This window comes from Bos mutus, chromosome 4, assembly GCF_027580195.1.
Source record: "Bos mutus isolate GX-2022 chromosome 4, NWIPB_WYAK_1.1, whole genome shotgun sequence".
Taxonomy (NCBI): Eukaryota; Metazoa; Chordata; class Mammalia; order Artiodactyla; family Bovidae; genus Bos; species Bos mutus.
The window spans coordinates 27,745,031-27,766,767 of NC_091620.1; the positions used below are offsets into that span (position 1 = coordinate 27,745,031).

The 21,737-nt window shown below is 40.1% G+C and overlaps 1 protein-coding gene across 4 annotated transcripts in view; it reads left to right on the forward strand.

The window, feature by feature from the left end:
* Positions 1-21,737, forward strand: part of GRM8 (glutamate metabotropic receptor 8) — an 851,777-nt gene that overhangs the window by 133,274 nt on the left and 696,766 nt on the right. For all 4 annotated transcript variants that reach the window (XM_070369279.1, XM_070369278.1, XM_070369282.1 and 1 more), the window contains exon 3: positions 19,480-19,696. In XM_070369279.1, coding sequence (XP_070225380.1) covers positions 19,480-19,696 — 217 coding nt within the window. The remainder of the gene's footprint in view (positions 1-19,479; positions 19,697-21,737) is intronic.

Genomic DNA, 21,737 nt, shown 5'->3' on the forward strand with positions numbered 1-21,737 from the left:
CTGACACTGTTTCCATTGTTTCCCCATCTATTTCCCATGAAATGATGGGACCATATGCTGTGATCTTCATTTTCTGAATGTTGAGCTTTAAGCCAACCTTTTCACTCTCCTCTTTCACTTTCATCAAGAGGCTTTTTAGTTCCTCTTCACTTTCTGCCATAAGGGTGGTGTCATATGTATATCTGAGGTTATTGATATTTCTTGCGGCAATCTTGATTCCAGCTTGTGCTTCTTCCAGCCCAACATTTCTCATGATGTACTCTGCATATAAGTTAAATAAGCAGGGTTACAGTATACAGCCTTGACATACTCCTTTTCCTATTTGGAACCAGTCTGTTGTTCCATGTCCGGTTCTAACTGTTGCTTCCTGACCTGCATACAGATTTCTCAAGAGGCAGGTCAGGTGGTCTGGTATGCCCATCTCTTGAAGAATTTTCCACAGTTTATGATGATATTTAGGTCCATCCATGTTGTTACAAATGGCATTATTTCATTCTTTTTAATGGTTGAATAATATTCCATCATATACCTATACCACATCTTCTTTATCCATTCATCTGTTGATGGGCATTTAGTTTGCTTCCATGTCTTGACTATTGTAAACTATACTGCAATGAACATTGGGGTGCATGTATCCTTTTGGATCACATTTTTATCCAGATATATGCCCAGGAGGAGAAGTGGGCAACAAAGGATGAAGTGGTGGTTGGATGGCATCACTGACTTGGTGCATATGAGTTTGAGCAAGCTCTGGGGATTGGTTATAGACAGGAAAGCCTGGTGTTCTGCAGTCCATGGGGTCACAAACAGTTGGACATGACTGAGCGACTGAACTGACTGATATGCCCAAGAGTGGGATTGCAGGGCCGATAGATAGTAAATCTAGTTTTAGTTTTTTAAGGAACTGCCATACTGAAGATAAGAGTTACCTTGAGAGCTGTAACTGGATGAGAATTTCCAGAATTGTTTTCATTTATTTTCTTTTTTAAAAATGTTTTCTTTACAATAAGAGAGCCTTGAGTATATAGAAATGCTGGTGGGAAGAACCTGGCTGAGGATATAAGGTTAATAATTTGAGAGAGAGCTGATACTCTGTAGTGTCAGGAAGAAAAAGGCTGCTGCATGTGCAATTCATGAGTTGAGATTTGACCTTAGATAGGAAAAGTTATATATTTTCTTGTAACAGAAGGAAAGAAAAGAGAATGGGTATCCAGAAAATCAGGTTTGTTGGTTTGGTGGAGGGAAGTTCAAGATAAACCATCAGTTAGAGATAGTGATGGTTTCCATGTCTCATAGAGAATGTTTGAAAAATATGTGTCCAGTATTGACATGGGCTTCCCAGGTGGCACAAGGAGGCTGGAGAGAAAGCAGTGGCTTCTTCACCTGTCCATCCTCTGCTAAATGTTCCCATTTCTCTCCTCTTTTCAGGTTTCTTTCCCTATTTCTGATATTCAGTTCTCAAGCCTTACTGCTGTTTCAACCCATCCTCTTCTCGATCTCTAGCTTTATTTTTCTAATTCTGGTTTCTCATCCAATCCTTAACCTTATTCTTGCTCCCTCTCCTGCATATAATGTCTTTATTACTTATTGAAAACCTTTCCCCCCATCCTTCATCTTTTCCAAATCCTCTTCTTCTTGTATGTTTGTCCTTATGTCTTCTTTCTTTTTCTTTAAGCCATCTTGAGTCCCACTTGTTGGCTCACTCTCTATTTGTTTACAAAAGAAAAGTCCACGTTTTCAGTATTCAATCTCAATTTGAGATTGATTATATTCTTAAATGCCATCTTGAGCTGCTTTAAATGTTCTCAAATTTTATTCCTTAGGATGGAAAAATAAAGGGCATTTCAATAGCAGTACATAAGTCTCATCATTTGAGATTGAAATAGTATTTTTTAAAAAGGCAGAAGTGCCTATAAGTTTTTTTGTTTGTTTGTTTCTTGCTTGTTTTTAAAAAAGAGAGACCAGTGATATTTACATATAGTTGGGCAAAGCATTATGAAAACATTTACATATTTAAATTACTTAGAAAATTAGAGTGAATTGGAAAAACAATAAATGTCTTCATATATCTAAATTATGGTTTATGAAAAAGTATGTAACTCTTCATAAAAAAAGAAATGTATGTTTTCACTTAAGCACCAAAAATGTGGGAAGCTTTTGAGAAGCACTTCTATCAGGTAGGGCTTCCCAGGGGGTGCAGTGGTAAAGAATCTGCCTGCCAATGCAAGAAATGCAAGACTCCAGTTGGATCCCTGGGTTGGAAAGATTCCCTGGAGTAGGAAATGGTAACTCTCTCCAGTATTCTTGTCTGGGAAATTCCATGGGCAGAGAAGCCTGGTGGGCTAACAGTCCATGAGGTTGCAAAGACTCAGACATGACTGAGCAACTGAGCACACACACACATATTTATCAGGTAGGCTGAGTCAGGAATTTGAGTTGTTTCACTGTCACAAGTAGGCAGTGACAACTACACAGATCATCTAATATGTACATCTACTATGTACAAAGTGCTTTCCTAGCATCTGTGAAAGAATAACAGTATAACCTTGAGTCTTAGCTTTCAAGTCAGCCCTCAGAGAGAGAGAGAGAGTGGCATTAGGCATGAATTTGATCTTTGAAACCCAAGTGCAAGAAACTTTCTTCTTCTGTATCACATAACTCTGGCACTGAGCCACATTGACTAATATGTCAAGAAATTCAATCAGTTTCCAGTGCTATTGAGATGTTCACTGTAGAGATGCTCAGTATGGTCCCCATGGGTTATTTAAAGGCAGTGACTCCATTCCTTCCATGGCAAGAATAGGAAAGGGACTTCTTTGATGAGGTTCCTGGGTTCCTGGGCATTGGGAAGGAGAAAAATGAAGATCTCCATTATTCCAAGTCCTGAACAAACCATCTCTTTCTCCATTTCCATTTCCTCCTCTTCAAACCTTGGGTGATCCTCTTCCTCTAGGTAATTCAGTTGTACAGTCTCTGTAAACTAAGGCTTCTGAAAATAAGTCTTGTTTATTCTCTAGGGCATACAGGGTTGATTGCTCTTGGGGAGGGCCCAAAAAGGAAAAAAAAAAAAAAGAAGAAAATCTTTCATGGGCCTTCTAAAACAGCCATAATTAGATTTAAAATATTTTAATAGATTATCAAGCTATATATGGATACTATGGGAAATTTATTGATGACAAGGTACATTGCATCTCACATTTGACATTCAATCATATAGCTTTTGTCAAATTCTAATTTTTCCAAAACTCATCTGTTATTTTCAAGTCAGTGAGAAACATATTTAAAAGCCTCTTACTGACTCAACACTCACCATGACGTACTGACTGATCTGTAGATTTACCAGGACACTAAAAATAAACTTTATGCCAAAATTTGATGCAGAGAAGTGGAACATAATACTCTTAAAATATAATTATAATTTTTGAGTAATGGGGTATTTTTGAAAAGAAATGTCTAGCTATCACGAAATATTCACCCTAGGGAAAGGAAACATCAGGTTTAATGTATCAACTTCTTCATAAAGTGAACCTAAAGAGAGCTTTTACATCTCCACATGATGGCAACATTCAGATCTACGAAAATCATCCTTGCAATGAATATGATATGGAAACATTTCAAAAGAAGATGTGGGGCTCAATGCTTTAGACTAGAGCAGTGATTTTCCAACTTTGTTGTGTATATAAACCACCTGGAGATCTTGTTAAAATGCTGATTCTCATTCAGTAGGTCTAGGGTGGGGCCTGAGGGTTCAGCATTTCTAAGAAGCTCCTGGGTGATGTTGCTGCTGTAGGTTTGCTGACAATCCTGAGCAGCAAGGTTTTAGAGAGTATAGTTTCTGTAGTCAATGATGAAAAGTTGACTTTTTTTGCAATGTGAATATATCTTTTATACACAAATCACATAGGTTTTTTTTTTTTTTCCCTTTCAAGGAATTTTGGACCTAAATTTAATTTTTTTTTAATAAAAAACTTTATTTATGGAGGTTAACCAGACCAATGAAAAATATAGGAAAGATGAGGGCCAAAATAGACCAGAGTCATGCATTGTGTGGTAAATATGGAAAACACTCAACACTATGTAATAGAAATGGTTATGATAAAGTGTGTAGTAGTCACATACATGGAGAGCCAGGCTGATTGACTTGCTGAGACTTGAGACCCTTGGTGCACCAGTTGGCTTCCAGTTTATGCTGGGAGACATGAGACAAGTTTTGAATGTGTGATTTTGATATACCAGTTGGACACTCAAGAGGAGATTCAAATAAGTAGGACTTGGGTGGAGCTCAGCACAGAGATTGAGTCTGGATGTATAGATTTAGAGTGGGTGTGAAGTGAAAAGAGAGCCTAGTTCACGTCCTAAAGAATACTAATATTTAAAGGAAGAAACAAAGGAATAATAGTCAACAAAGGATTTAGAGATTTATGAGAAAAATTGGGAAAATGAGTTTTCACTGAAGCTAGGTAAGAGTGTTGTAGGTGCTTAACAAATGTTGTTAAAATGAAAACCAATAACAAATACACAGTAAAGAAACAAACAGAAAACCAGACTGAACTGGGTTTATGAATGCTTTGTACCAAGACCACTGGAATGTTTGATTTTCCTAAGCATATATTCTTTAAAAATTTTATTGTTTTTTAAATTTACTTTTTTTTTATATTGGAGTATAGTTGAAACTCCAATACTTTGGCCACCTCATGCAAAGAGTTGACTCATTGGAAAAGACTCTGATGCTGTGAGGGATTGGGGGCAGGAGGAGAAGGGGACGACAGAGGATGAGATGGCTGGATGGCATCACTGACTCGATGAACGTGAGTCTGAGTGAACTCCGGGAGTTGGTGATGGACAGGGAGGCCTGGTGTGCTGCAATTCATGGGGTCGCAAGAGTCGGACACGACTGAGCGACTGAACTGAGCTGAACTGAACTGATAGTTGATTTGCAGTGTTGCATTAGTTTCAAGCGTGCGGCAAAATGATTCAGTTACATATATACATATATCCTTTTTTTAATATTTTTTCCCATATAGATTATTGCAGAATATTGAGTAGAGTCTCCTGTGCCATACAGGAAGTCCTTGTTGGTTAGTTTATATATAGTAGTGTGTATATGAAGCGACTTAGCAGCAGCAGCAGCAGTGTGTATATGTTAATCCTAAACTCCTAATTTATCCCTCCCCTCCTTTCCCCTTTGGTAACCATAAGCTTGCTTTTGAAGTCTGTGAGTCTGTTTATGTTTTGTAAACAAGTTCATTTGTATAATTTTTTAAGATTCTACATACCAGTGATATCATGTATTTGTCTTTCTCTGCTTGACTTACTTCACTTAGTATGGCAAGCTCTAGGTTCATCCATGTTGCTGCAAATGGCATTATTTCATTCTTTTTATGGCTAAAATTCCATTGTATATATGTACTACCTCTTTTTTATCCATTTCTCTGTTGATGGACATTTAAGTTGTTTCCATGTCATAGCTATTATAAATAGCGTCCTACGCATATTGTTTTATATGTTTTTTCTATCAAAGACTGTCTTCTCTCCCTGGAATAGCCTTCATTCTCCTTCCACTTTTTGTGATCTCTGCCTCTGCTGCCTACTCCCTCTTATGTTTGCACACACTCTCTCTGGCCCTGGGACATCAATGATACTCTTTTGCTTCTGGCTCCCCTTGTGGAACTGGATGATTGCTCGTCAACCTTTCCAAGCTCTGTGTGCCAGCACTGTCTCTGACCAATAAGCTGGTACCCAGCTGGACTAGAAAGCCCTCATCCCATAAGGAACTGTAACAACTGATTGAAACCAAAGGGGGAGAAAATATTTGCTGATAGTTGATGTTAGTATTTCCTTTTCACTATGATGCTGTATATGATGATGGCTGGTGGAGTCCAAGTTCCAGATGAACCATGACATGTGACCCTGAGAGACCCTGTATATGACCAGAAGAAGTTGTTGTTTTGTTGCTAAGTTGTGTCTGACTCTTTGCGACCCCATGGACTGCAGCACACCAGGCTTCCCTGTCCTTCACCATCTCCTGGAGTTTGCTCAAACTCATGTCCATTATTTCAGTGATGCTGTCTAACCACCTCATCCTCTGTCACTCCCTTCTCCTTTTGCCTTCAGTCTTTCCCAATGAGTTGGCTCTTTGTGTCGGGTGGCCAAAGGATTGGAGCTTCAGCTTCAGCGTTAGTCCTTCCAGTGAATACTCAGAGTTGATTTCCTTTAGGATTGACTGGTTTGATTTCTTTGTAGTCCAAAGGACTCTTAAGAGGACTCCCTGGTTAAGTGGTTAAAATTCCACATTCCAGTGCAAGGGGTGCACGTTCGATCCCTTATCGGGGAACTCGGATCCCACTTGCTTCTCAGCCCAAAAACCAAAGCATAAAACAGAAACAATATTGTAATAAATTCAAGAAAGACTTAAAAAATGGTCCACATTAAAAAAAATTTTATTAAAAAGTGGACTAGAGGCAGTGGAGAGCAGAGGTGTTTACGAGATGAGCTGAGAGTCAGGCTGCCTGGATTTGAATCCCATTCTGCCATTCACAAATTGTTCAGTCTAAGAAAGGTTACTTAACTTCTTCATATCTCAGTTTTCTCCTCTGTAAATGGGGACTGGACACATAGCGTAGTTCTTGGTCAATATAACCTGTTAAAGAAATGGTGACAAAACCAATCAAACATATGAACACAAATACATGCATACATAATGTTTCATGTTAGGTGTGCAGATGGGATCTGACACTAAAGGAGGAGGTTGATCAGGAGCAGTGAGCTGGGCTTCTCAAAAAAAAAAAAAAAAACAACAACAAACCTGTAGATGGGGCAGAGATAGGCGGAAAGGCTAATCAGTCCACTTTGGGGAGAATTAACGTGATGCCCTTTTGGACACTAAGATGATGAAATGATGTTTGTCAGAGGAATGTGGGCTTGACATATTCTCCAGTGTGGAGTGCAAGAGTGAGATCTAAGTCATTTATATTATTTTTCTACTTTTCCTATTATTCAGTGATGGTCATTTATGAAGTTGGCTATCGTTTTTGGACAGAGAGTGTTTTTTTTTCCCCCTTTGTAAATGGATCTCTAAGACCTCTAACCTCATCTGTACCCTCTTATAATATGAGCTCACCCGTTTAAACAATATTAAGGAAATGAAAATTTCTAGTGGTATTTAGTGTTCAGAATCAGTCCTTGAAGGATGCCAGGTGGGGGATAAAGGATCAGTCAGATACCGTAATATCAGTCAAGATGGATAATCACTGAAAATCCAAGAAATTATCATCAGAGAAACTTATTTGCACAGACAAATGTCCTTATCAACATCAGGCGTTATTTTTAAGATTCAAATCATGTATTATTGAGTAGCATAATGCCAGTCTAAATGAAATATTTTCTAGCTTAAGTTTTATTGATTTCAATTTGTTAATTATAATTACTAACTTTTTATTTTTTAATGTTCGAGTGCTGACATGCTTGGGGGAAGGTGGGGTGGGGGAATTGAACCACAGTGGCGATTGCACAGCAAGGAAATCAGCAGAAGAGGAAAATTAAATGCTAGGTGATGGTGTGAAGTCAGCAGTGAGGAGAATGAGTGGGGGGAAAGAGTTAAATTTTTAAGTGATTTAGCAAATGATGTCAAGAAAGTGCCACACCATTGTTTCAGTTTTTCTAATATAACAAGCCATAATTGATCATTTTTTTGTACTCATGTAAGAAAACCTCTTTAGGGAAAATTTTCAGTGTCCTAAGGAACTCATTGCAAAATTGTTTTGTTTAAAAGAATACTTAGAGGCTTAGCACGCACACACACAGAGATAGATATCATTTTGAAATCCCAAACTGCTTGAAAACTGTTGAGAAGGTATCAGAAGCATCTTTTACTCTGGAATCCTGGACTGAGCAGAATTTTCAGAAGTGGACAGAACCATTTACTTCTCTTTTCTCCTCCTGAGAGGTGTTGAAAATGTATATTGGAAGCAAAAAAAAAAAAAAAAAGTCTTCTCCTGGTAAGTTCTAACCTGCTTCTCATGTCTTTTGCAATCCTATCCCAAAGCCTTTACTGCCTGAGTAAAAATAAAGAGAGTTCCCTTTTTAGTTTTCCATCACCTTTTAAAAACTTTCCTAAGTAAACATATATTTGAGCTTGTAAGTAATATTAAGTATACATTTATTCATTTTTCTGGGTTCTTGTGTTAAAATTGTTTCTGTTCTATGGGTTTAGTTTCTGCTGGATTCAGTCATTCTTTCTTCGTCCACCTATCCATTCCTTTGTTCATTCATTCTGGACCCCTACACACCTGAGGATCTATGAGAACATAATGCAATTTCCTGCCGATAATTAGTGACTTTCTCAAATAGTTCTGATATGAGAACCCCAGTTAGACATATATTCGTTAAAAATAGTCTGTGTAAAAAGCATGGGGGAGTGGTGGTCTTTGATTTAATATTATTCTGCCTGTGGCGGGTTTCTAAAATGAAGTACCTGTCAGTCGACTGCCCATCCTCCTCGCTTGTCCAAATTGGGTGGTTTACACATCTGAAGGAAGGCTGAAGTGAGAGGCAATCTGTGGACGGTGTTCAGTGTTCATTTCCTTTTCTCCCTCATTTTTCATGTGTCAGCTTAATGTCATTTCTTTAGGGACGCCTGCCCAACACCTCCCTATCCCACTCCCTCCAGATGAGTTACTCCGTTACTCTTAGCAGCCCCTACTTCTTTTTCACAGCCCTTATTACAGTTGCAGTTAAATGTTTGTTTGGGTGATTGTTTACTTAATGCCTGTCTTTTCCATCTGACCATATGCTCCATGGGGGCGGGGCGACCATGTGTTGTTTACAGCCCTCTCCCCAGAGCCTGTCATGGAGTCTGGCACATAGTGGGAGCTAATTTGTTGACTGAATTAATCAAAAAGTAACCATTAAAAAGACATTAAATTTAATTTAACCACTAACCAGAAAAAGTGTGTGTATTGAATTAACCTTTTTAATTTGCGTGTGATATTGCACATGCACGGATTATCATTTTCTAAAAATCACAGCATGCTGAAATGTGCGAAAATTAGGAAAAAAAATGGTGTTCACTTTTTTTTTTTTTAATAAGGGAAAATTGAAGATCAGGAGAAACCATAAACTAGAGGAACTATAGAATTAGTTGGAATGTTAAAGTCCCTTCCCCACAAAGTGAAGGTTTTAAATTTAATTTGCTCTTAGAACTGTTGAATGAATATATGCAGGGTAGTTAGGCTTAAAAATTTCCACACTACTAGTGACTTGATAGATTATAATCACTCTTTCCCTAGGAGCTGCTGTGCTTTCTCATTGTAAAAAGTAATTAGCAGATGTAAAATAAAAGTTTATTAATCTTATAGGATATAATTATGGTTGTTTGTATGTAAATTCTTTCATGTTCGTGGATTGCTTATCTTTCATTTTAAATAAACAGGTTAGAAGTCAAATATCATTACCAATTTGATTAAAACCATTACAATTCTTTTTGTTTAAAAAAAAAAACAGAGCCTTACTTATTTTTCAAAAGATAATGCTAAATTAATTGGCCTAGTTTTAGGGTTGGAATTCCCAGTAGCCAAACCAAAATGTCCTAATGCAGATGATCTGCCAAAAGTATTTGAAAATATCAAGTTAAAAAAAAAAAAACATGGACTATAACACAGGAAACTGCATATCTGCAGCACCATTCGTCAATTTATTTAAAATGTCTGATGTTCAATGATGAGTGAGACCGGGGATGGATGGCTTCTGCTTGCCTAGCCCATCTACCTTCTCTCTTGTGCAGTCTCTTCTCTCTCCTAGGAGGCAACTCTGTCCAGACAATGTCAACTGGTTCTTTGACTCCTTGGTTTCTAGTGGATTCGGTCAAGGGGAGAGCCAGCAGGAAGTCAGGGAGGGCAGAGAGTTCAGGATATAATATCCTGGCTCCCTCCCTGTGGGGTTGCTAGGGGCTGGTTGTGTCCCTCCCCTCCAGGGATTAGGGGAGAGGTCACTGCTCCTCTCAGATGGCATCTGTCTGTGACTCCTTCTGGCTTCTATAACTGCTCCCTCCTCTGGTTTTTAGGGTGCAAGGGTAGTAGCTGCCTTCTTCTGACTTTACTGGATTATGGCTTTCCACTGCTTTCCCTCTAAATTGCCTGTGCCTTGGAAATAGCCCCCCTATTAACCTCCCTAAATTACCCAAATTCAAGGGTACTCTTTGTTTCCTTCACTTCCCAGACTCATACAGTACCCTTGAAAAAGTACTCATACAGTACCCTTGGTAAATGCACCCTTTAAAACGTGGCGCTAGTGGTAAAGAACCTGCCTGCCAGTGCAGGAGATGCAAGAGATGTGGGTTTGACCTCTGGATTGGGACGATCCCCTGGAGAAGGGAATGGCAACCCACGCCAGTGTTCTTGCCTGGAGAATCCCATGGACAGAGGAACCTGATGGGCTATGGCCCATAGGGTCACAAAGATTGGACACGACTGAGGCGACCTTAGCATGCACACAAAACTCAGTAGAATATATCCAAGTGAATTACGAAAACCAGGATATGACATTGTATAAAGCATATGTCTACTCTCAGGTGTACACATATGTACAAAAATGCATTCTTCATGTTTTAAAGAAAGTGTGCCTCCTGTGACTTGGTCTTCATATTTGCCTCTGAAATTTCAGATTCAGCATCAGCAGGAAACCGTATTTGAATTCTTTATCTAATAATGAGAATGAATTGTCTCTTTCTTCTCTGGTTGGCTTGGTTATGGGTGTTGTGAGAGGTAAGGTCTGTATCCTGGCTCATAACAGAATTAGTCGTGACTGTAAGGGTATGAACCATCTCTCTATACTCAGCTGTGTTGACTGACCACAGGCCCTTTTAGTGTGCAAATGTGGATAGATTTTGCTCACTCTGAATGAGCTGATGTTGGGCAGGTGGATAACATCACGCTACAATGAAATCATTCGCTCTCTCCGTGGCCTCCACAATTTCCCATTTCAAAAGACCCCCTCTCCTTTTCTATTTCTAAGCCCCACCATGCATCAAGGGCTTCCCAGGTGGCTCAGTGGTAAAGAATCCACCTGCTAGTACAGGAGACACAGGTTTAATCCCTGGATTGAAAAGATCCCCTGGAGAAGGAAATGGCAACCTACTCCTGTATTTTTGCCTGGAGAATCCCATGGACAGAGGAACCTGGTAGGCTACAGTCCACGGGGTTGCAAAGAGTCAGACATGACTGAGCACAAACACACATACACACACACACACACACGCACACTGTGCATCAGAGCACAACAGCTAGTGTCCTTTTTCTGAATCAGTGGTGAAGATTCAGTTGAGAAGATAGTCATGGACTCATTTCGCACTTGTACAAATAGGAAGCTTGCTCTCTATCCATTGAGTGGGCAAGGTTTCTTTGAGCAGGTCCTGGTTTGGGAGGGTAATAGAGTTTCAAAAACAAACTGAGGATAGTCATCCTTCTTCTTTATTTCTCCATGTTTAGGCTCCACATTTCTTTCTCCTTTTCCCTCTCATTTCATTTTCATGAAGCTGAGAGGCACATGAAAGCTCAGGCCAGCATGAGGAGGGAAAGGTCAACACTGAACTGAACTTCTAGCTCTGACTCCTGATTTTTATCCAATTTCTGGTTTTATACTCATGTTTTGCCACAAGCAACTAGTAGTTTTAGTACCAGAGAGCAGTCACGTCTGAAAAGACAAAATTGATGGCTATAATCATTATGCTCTTCTGGACCGGGTTCTGCAGCAGCAACAAACCATCCCAAGACCAGGTGGTAGGAAGCTGTTATAGCGATGGCGGCTGTTCCTAAGAGCAGCATCACTGAAGAAGTGCTCAGGCAAGCACTAGCCCCTGAGGAAGAGCACAGCTTCAAGCTGATCTTTCACTGGAGAAAACCAGTGGCACTATTGAATGGCACTAAGAACACACCCCGCCAACTTCCTCCACCACTAAGGTTGACAATCAATGGATGAGGTTGGTTGTAGAGATGAAAAAGCACAAAAACCTTGTTGGTAATTGATGGTGAAGATGTGGGTGACTCAGGTCTTAAATTGTCTTCTGTCTGCAAATCTGTTCTCAGATGTATGTGAGTTTCTTGCAGGAAGACTTACATTTCCTATGATCCTGGGGGACTTCCCCTGAGCTGTGCTTTAGGACTCATTGCTTGTTAGGGGTGTCTTGGCCTCCTCGTGGATCTTTGGCAAGCCAGAAACTGGGGGAAATGCATGTGGGATACATGTCATTTTCAGCAGTCACAAAAAGTTTAAAACTTACCATAGTATTTTAATGTGCAAGCAGCAGGGAACATTTAAAAGGCACCTGAAGGGGAATTGCCATCTTCTTGTGCTGTGAAAGAGTATATATGGTGCCTAAAAGCCTCTTGGAGAAGGCAATGGCACCCCACTCCAGTACTCTTGCCTGGAAAATTCCATGGACAGAGGAGCCTAGTAGGCTGCAGTCTATGGGGTCGAGAAGAGTCAGACAGGACTGAGCAACTTCACTTTCTCTTTTCACTTTCATGCATTGTAGAAGGAAATGGCAACCCACGCCAGTGTTCTTGCCTGGAGAATCCCAGGGATGGGGGAGCCTGGTGAGCTGCCGTCTATGGGGTCGCACAGAGTCGGACATGACTGAAGCGACTTAGCAGCAAAAGCCTCTTGGCCCCTTTATATCTCAGTAACATCCCGTCTCACCCTGCCAGTCATGTGGAATTAGATTCACTGACTTCAACAGGGAGAGGCACAGACCATCTGAGGAAGCTGTACGCATTCTCAACCCTGTCTAGAAAGTGTAGAAAGCAATGGGCATGAGGCTTGGGGAAGAAATAGGGCTTGGCTGGGCCAGGGAACAGAAAAGAATCTAGTGAGTCAAGTGAGAGACGGGAAAAGGAGGTCAGAGGTCGAGTCGTGGATCCTGTGAATAGAGGCTTAGGCTTTACTTGAATTTCACTGGGGAAAATGAAGGGCTTTCAGCAAAATTTTGATATTATCTGTTTTTTTTAAAAAGCTCAGTTTGGTTGTTTGTGTAGAATGGATTTGAGAAGGGCAGGAATGGAAGTGGTAAGAGCATAATCAGGTGGTTTTGGGAATCAGATATCACAGTGGATTGGACTAGGTTGGGGTGTGCTGTTTTGTTTTACCATCCCTAGGTGATGGCCTGAGATGGCTAATTGAACATTTGATTATGTCCAAATTCTGGCCAGCAGGAAGAAGGGGCAGGGCGTGAGAAAGAACTACTCTTTCCCTTTAAGGATACATTTTCAGAAGTTGCACTCACCACTATACTAAAGATCATAGCTGCAAAGAAGGCTGGGAAATGTAGTTTTCTTCTAAGTGGCCAAGTCGTACATAAAAATAAGGGGTTCTATCTGCAAGAAGTAGAAAACAGACACTAAAGGACAGTAATATCTGCTAACTTCTATTTAAAAAGAAAAATATATATATATGTTTGCTATTTTTAGCAAAATATCTAAGAAACTATACATGAATTTCTTTTGAAATAGAAGTTTTGCCTCCTTGAGATCTACGTTGAACTTTTGGATTATATTAGAGTATGTTGGTCCAAGATTCACAGACTATCTAGCTAAATGTGGATCAAGTAATTGGTTTTAGTCACAGCTGGGCAAACACCAGATAACTTCCCAGATGCATAGACATGTCTGTTAAGACAGACATGTCTGTTAAGACCAGAATTGGAAAGAATTCAGCGTGGACTTGAGTTCAGAATGGTGCCTCCTTCTCCCGCACTACAACTTATCCTTCTGCCTAAGCCTGGGCTCTGTGGGGGTATGTTGAGAATGAAGGCAGAGCGTGATCCACTCTTGCCCAGTAAACTTAGAACTCTGACCTCTCGTTCAGATTCTCCTCCCCTTTGGGGAGAATAAATAAGAGATAGAGGTCTAGGGAGGAGACAATACTCTGGAACTCCCCAAGAGGAGTGAGGTTTGGGTGGAGATCTCTTCTTTCTGAGCGGAAGTGTAATATAGTGGAGACAAAAACAATTATCAAAAAAGTGGAAGCTAATTGTTTTTTAATTTGGTGGATAATTGCTTTACAATGTTGTATTGGTTTCTGCCATACAACAATGTGAATCAGCCATAAATATACATATATCCCCTCCCTCTTGAGCCTCCCTCCAACTCCCACCCCATCTCACCCATCTAGGTCATCACAGAGCACCAAGCTGAGCTCCTTATGTTATATAGAAACTTTAACCAGTTTTAAAAGAGGGGTATGGTCATGGGTATTTTGAGTTGTACAATTATTTGCCTCAAATATGCTTTATTGGGGTAATGGATATATGGCCCTATTTTAAGCACACATCATATTCTTATGAAACCTCAGCACAAGGAAAATATGAGAGGAAAAAAGGCAAAAAGACAGGTGTTTAAAAATGATGCAGTTGGATGCCTTAAGGCACTGAAAGAGAAAGGGAAGGAAAACATCCTGTAAGAACGGTGGTGGAGGAGGTTGGGAGGGGAAGTGGATGGAGAAAGGTTAGCAGGTTATGGCAGGGCTGAGATTGGGAAGGCAGGGCAGTGGGTGTCCCTTCCCCAGAGACCTGGAAGAGTGGGTGGACTGATGGGCTTCCAGCACACTCATGGGATAATAGAAGAAAGGTTAATAAAAGGACCGTTTATAAGGTGTGGGCACAGGTAAAGGCCCCAACTCAAGATGGAGCATGCTTAGGAACTAGCAACTGTGGGGAGACTGGAGGTGCAAGGGCAGTGACTCATCACAGGAACCTGGAGAGGGCCTCAGAGGCCGGTAAGGACTCAGGAAGAGAAACACCAAGTCAGGGTGAGGGAAAGAGATGGAGGCATCAACGCTCTGACTGCTGTCTTCTCCTGCCTTCCTACCTCTTGGAGATGCCTCCCACTGGGTAAATTCGACTGAAAACCTGAGGCTAGGAGCCCAGGTGAGACAGTCACAAAGCAACCTCCTAGGACATACAGCAGGATAGAGAAGGATGGAGAAGGACAAATGAAGAGCCAGCATGGTATTTTGGTGGAATGTCAGGTAGGGGGCTGTTGGGAAGAAGCTATATCAAAATCCCTGCCACAGTTTTTGAGTAATGAATTGCTTTCAAACATTCATTGAACACCTGCTGTGTTAGGGACTAGTGACACCAAAGAAGTCAAACAGAGACTTTGTCTCTGTGGGTCTCCTAAGCTAGCACACAACTGTGGTTCTTATGGCAGATGATGGAGACTGTGGGATGAGGGACAGCAAAAGGCAGCTCTGCCCGAGAGAAGGCTTCCTGGAAGGAGGGGATGGATGGATGGGTGGAATGATGGTTGAAGCACAGTTGATTTACTGCATGGTGTTAGTTTCAGGTGTACAGCCGAGTGAGTCAGTTATACATACCCATACATTCATTCTTTTTTTTTTTTTAGATTATTTTCCCATTATAGCTCATTATAGAATATTGAGTAATTTCTCTGTGATACACAGTAGGTCCTTGCTGGTTGTCTGTTTTATACATGGTGGTGTGTATATATTAATCGCCAACTTTTAAGCTGGATGTTCCATCTGTGCAGAAGGTGAAGGTGTCTCTCTTGACAGAAGCAGCGTGGGCAGGACTGCAGGCATCATCGGGGTGACAGTGAAGGCATGAAGCTGGGAAGGAGGATGGGACAGTGTCTGATACCAGGGCTTCAGGAGCCAGTTTGATGAGTTGGGATATTACCCTTTGAATGGGCAAATGGAAAGGCTTACAAGGGATGTACGTCTTGAAAAGGATGAACTGATACAGAATGGTTTCCACACTTGTTTTCTTGGTACACTCTCCTTTCCCCTCTCATTTCCCTCTTTTTCTTCTATGCCTCTCTCACCACATTTTTTGTTGTTCTGTTTCTGGAAACTGAAATATCCAGAGTGAAAGGATTAGTTAGAATGGATTCAGTGTAGGAAAAAAAAAATATCCCAGGTTAAAAAAAAAATTCCCACTTCAGTTGCCAGTAGGGGTTTAATTTGAGGCATTGGAAATATTGAGGATGCCAACACAGAAATTAAATTGCTTCATGAGCCAGTGCTTAGTGGTCGGCTACAATAAAGTAAAAATGAGATGTTACCCCATGACAACTTGAAAAGATGTCTTGAAATATGATCAGTATTCAAGATGCCTTCTTGTAGGCTGAGACATAGCATGAATTGAATGAATGAAAATACAAACACATACTCTCACATTACTTTTCTGCACATTGATCAGCAAAGAGAAAATTCTTTCAGACTTTGGGGAGAAAGTCCTTTGCCTAATTATTCAAACAACCATTTCTTATCTGCACTTTTATTTTATATACCCTTTACACCTGTTTAATTAATCCTAAACATGATGCTGCCTGCTAATTAAACAGCCCTGAAAGTGACTGACTGAAGGTAGTAATTTGAGATAATTAGTTTTGGTTTCAAACACTCAATTTTCACACTTTGTGCTCATTTTTAGAAAGGGGTGGCTCATTATTATAGGCAGGGTGTGGATTGTGTAGGGCATTTTACTGCTGGACTCTGAGTAGCTGAGGAAGTAGGAGGATTATTATATATCCAGATAGGCCAATGTAATGGTATAGCACTATGGAATTTGCTATAGAATGCTCCCTGTTCCCTCCTACACTTGTGTGTGCATACACACACACACATACACAAACACACACACAGAATTCCTTCCAAAGTGAAGGTCAGGCTGTTGGATCTTTTTCACTAGAAGATAGAAACACACATGCTCTTGATCTTTGGGAAAGATCTCTAGCAAAGGGTAGACCTCACTGAATCATCCATTATCTCTTTCCCAGGTCCTCTGGAAACAACCAAGAAGGGCAAGTTTGGTGTGTGGTTAGAGATTTGGACGGATGTCCTTGCTAAGTATTTATGTACTACAAAGGAACACAGCCTAATCAAGGGGACAATCTATCAAGAGGTGACTGGTATATCTGGCAGAGAATGCAAAGGAACAAAAAGGAGACAGTCAAGACTGGTTTTCATGATCCCACAATATTGACAGGCAAGTTAGTAAGGTCCTACCAGGAGGACAGGACCCATAAGAATTGGGTGTGAAATAGAGTAAATCATTGTTGTAGGTGACATAGATAGATACAGGTTACTCAGAAGCCAAACAAGTTCTCCAGCACCCTGGAGAGCTCCAAGCACAGTCTTCTGGGTAAGGAGGCTTTTACACCTTAGGATGTTCAGTGTCACTTCACTGGCCACGAAAAATGGAGGAGGACTCTCTAGACCTACAAAAGGTCTGGATACAGATGTTGAGGGCTTTTTCAAGATGTCAAGAGGAAAGTTGTAACCTCCTTGTGGATTGGGGATTGTCTGGTCAGGGGGTGGCAGGTGATGGACGGTTCCCAGAGTGTGTAACTCTGTACAGGAAGATGAAATGGCAGCCCATTGAACATCAGAGCCCTGACATTACCTGCAAGATCTGATGGAGAGCAGAGTTAACAGTTTTATGTATGAGTCAGACCTGCATCTTCAACCAAGCATCCTGAGTTAGGGCATCATAGATTCATTCTGACCTCTGGATTTTCACATCACAGATGAAGTTCACATCTCTTAAACTCCAGATGCCACAATAGTGTTGCCCACTTTTTAGTTGCTTTCATTCATCTCACAGGAACCTCAGAAGAAACAAGTCAAAAACTGAACTCATCATTTTTGTCTTCCAAATCTCCTCTTGTTCTTCTACCTTGGAAAATATCAAACATCATCTACTCAGATAGCAAAGCCATAGAACTGAGAGTCATTTCCCATTTTTTCCTACACCTTTCTTCGTCTTTTAGATACTCACAGGTTCTACACCCTTCCTTTTTTGCCACCTGCTACTGCCTTAGTTCCGTTTTTATACTTTCTTACATAGATTTCTATAGTAGTTTTCTAACTGGAACTAGTAGGCAACTTCTTATGTCTTCCCTTTAATTCAGTGTATCTCTGCATTATGGGTCCACTGGCATCAGATTGTTCTGGAGGACATATTAAAATGAAGATTCCTAGATGTCTAGACATACTAAGTCAGAATTTTGGGGCATGGGGCTGCCCAGGTGGACCCTGAAATGTGAGGGTTTCTACTCTTCCCACTGCTGCCAATGTGATCTTTCTAAAACAAAATTTCTGTTGTGCCACTCCCTTGGTTACAATCATGCTGTGCTTCCTCATGACCTTGGTGATAAAGTCCACACTCCTTGTCATACCTGAGTAACCCTTCATCCTCTGGTTTCTGTCTAGCTCTGAAGTTTTACTTCCTAATGTTCCTCCCTTGATATTTTGCTTTCCCACCACAAGAAACGCTGCAACACATATCCTTTCTTGACTCTGCCTTTGGACATGCTGTTTCCTGTGGCTGAAATGTCTTTCCCCATGTTTTTGCTGGATTTCCTGCATCTTCTCTGCTCGGTCTAGCCTGCATGTCCCTCTGCCATACTTCTTTAACATCCCTGTGTTCTTCTGTCCTAGCACTTTTCATAGATAGAATAAGACTCTTCATTTGTATATAGGAGGGAATATTGCATTTCAAACCTCTTTGGGGTAAATTTATGGCATGCAGTTAATTTGCTACTCAGCTTGAAGCTATTTAGGAGAAACAACATATCTCTAATTTTGAATATCTTCTAGCAATTCACCCTGTTTATGTCAGAAAATAGTCTCTTATCCTAAAGAAATTTCGATATGGATTCCTGTTTTGTGATTTTTTTTTTTTGAGGATGGAAGCCTGGAAAGACATTATAATTAAAAGATACATGGTTAGCTGTTCCCAAATCTTATTGTGGTACTCAGTGATTATATTAATAAGCACTGACTAGATTTGCAAAGATATATATTTAAAATAATTTACCCAAAATATCATAGTACTAAAATGGTATCAAGTGTAAAAAAAAAAGTCTTGTATTAAATGCTGTACTCATCATTATGTAGCCTTTATATCCTGAAGCCAAAGATGATTTTAGAGGTGACCTTTTCTGGGGCGTGTGGGTACATTTCATGTTCATTTCTGCCTCATTTCTTCACCAGAAGTTATCATGTACAGAATAAGAAGAGCAACAACAACAAAAAGCACAAATGTTTTGCTTTGGCTTCTGAAACAATGGGGACTGAATCAAAACTAAATTCTTTCTGTTTTGTTGTTATTTTTTAGTTGCTCAGTCATGTCTGTCTCTTTTGCGACTGAAGGGTTGCTGTTCCCTTCTCCAGGGGATCTTCCCCACCCAGGAATCAAACCCATGTCTCCTCACTGCAGGCAGATTCTTGACCACTGGGCCACCAGGGAAGCCCTCTTGTTTAGAAATGTGCTTTGAAAGAAAGTGAGCCCACAGACCTATATAACCTACTTTCTAATGCAACTGATGGTGATGAAATCTTATCTTGGCTGCAGGCTGCTGTCTAGGTTTCTGGTATAGCTTTGACTGTTTAATCTCTTGTGCAACAGTCCATCATTTGACAAGAGTCCTCATGGGTGGAAATGACCTGTCATCTGTTTTGCAGATACCTCAAATCAGCTATGCATCCACCGCCCCAGAGCTAAGTGATAACACCAGGTATGACTTCTTCTCCCGGGTGGTCCCCCCTGACTCCTACCAAGCGCAAGCCATGGTGGACATTGTGACGGCCCTGGGGTGGAATTACGTGTCGACGCTGGCTTCTGAGGGTAACTACGGAGAGAGTGGTGTGGAGGCCTTCACTCAGATCTCGAGGGAGATTGGTAAGTGTATATTTATCAGATGATCGTGTTTGAGGCGACAGGCTGTGGAAGTCTGAGTGTCCCCAAGAGCTCTCTGATCTGTGTGGGATAATTAGAGCTCCTACAGATGCATGACCCAGGCTGTCCACTCTAGGGGGAAGCTGGGCTTATTATAAATGGTTTTGTTGTTCATGGTCTATCAAGGTGACACTCTTGTGCTAATTTAGGAAGTAGAGCTCCTGACTCAGGCGAACATTTTTTAAAGTTGTCTGTTTTGACGTGGGAGTTTGCTGGCACATTAGAGCCACTGTATATTTGAATAAATGGCATACTATTTGATTGTTCTAGATGGAAGCTTACATTAGCAAGTCATTAAATATTTTTAAAAAGGCAGTAGAATTTAACATCCAACACTAAAGGGATTAAGACTGGTAATCATCTTAAAACAACACTGAAGTAGCCCCCAAGGCTATACTTGAGTGATATTTTTATTGTCATTTTTGACTTTTTGAATTTTGATTCTTACCTCAAACTCTAATCTTGGTTTACAAACTCTAATCTAAAGCTTGCAGTGAGTGGGATTAAGGGCAAGATGTGGAAACCTGTTTAAAACAGGGTGCTTGTGAACTCTGTCCTGGGTTTTTTCAACGTTCTCATTCAAATCTCCATAGGCATTTTACTCTGTATGTATTTATCCATGAGGCTATAAATCTACTACACTATGTGAAGACCCAGAAGACAAAGACACCTCAGGGCATAAATCTTATTGCTGACTGGGCAACAATATAACTTTTCAGATGAAAGGAGATATGTTACCAGTTACTTAACAAATGCTATTGTTCTTACTAAGAATTACTGAATAAAATTAGCATATTTTTCTATTGCATTGTTTTCTGTAATAGCAATGTTTTGCCAAAAATTTAAAGCATCCTTTAGCTGTTTTGGGGGTAATTTTGAACTTTGATAACTTAATGTTTTTCTTTGAAGCTTTAATGCAGGAAAAGACCATGGGAATGATTTGGGCTTATTCCCTAATTAGCAGACAAAACATCTAAATTTATTGGAATAAGGTTTTCTCTTAAAAGATATGAAGATGCCTAGGATCTGTTATGCTGCATGTAATAAGCATGGAAACTTATGATGCACAATATTTAGTGTGTTTAATATTTGTTCCAGTACTGGGCTGCTGCAGAAAATGTAGAAAAGGCCTGGTCTTGTTGGATAGATTGGTTTAATTTATTTAAGGGACAGCTATTCATTCTTTGTTATAAATATCCATGATGGCATAATCTTTGCTCTTTTGAATTTTAAATTATATCACTATTGCTATAAAAGTGATTCAAAACATTCAACTGAACTTTAAATGATGGTAAATTATATTACCTTCTTGGAAAAGAATCTCACATTCATCCTTAGGAGAAATGCCCACTCAAATGAAAACAGTAGCTTCTGAAAGCAGGTTTGAATGCATTATTTAAGCAGCTGATGTTAGGTCTCACCCAAGTGATAATTTAACAAAAGAAGGCAACTAATAGAATATGTATTGAAATGAGAAGTTTTCTGCAGTGATCTGTACATTCTCAACTAGAGGACACATGTTGTGTGCATGCCACAGATTACTACAAAAAATTTAAGACAGGACATTGTTGCAGACTCTGATAAAACGCATTGTTTTAAAAGTTAAAAGTGAGAGTGCAGTTTTATTCTTCTTACCAGAAGAAAAAAAAAAAAGAAATACTTAGTTCTCACTTTTAGGGAACATTGCTATACTTTGGTAACTGTCACCTTCAAGGATCAGGTGGTATCTTTCATGATTACTGTCTCTGTCTTAGTCATTAGTATGGGAGAAAATAATTTTAGTGCCTTGTGTATGCTCCTGATTACAGCAACATTTCTTTTCTGTTGATCCTTTCAGTATTCTGTGACTTGATTGGCTGTCCATTCTATTTCAGTTCTCACTTATCTGGGGAATGGAGGAGGGCTGTATTGTCAATTAATATGCAGAATACTGAAAAGGCCAAATTAGTGCCACACTAGAGTATGCCATGGAATACATTAAATA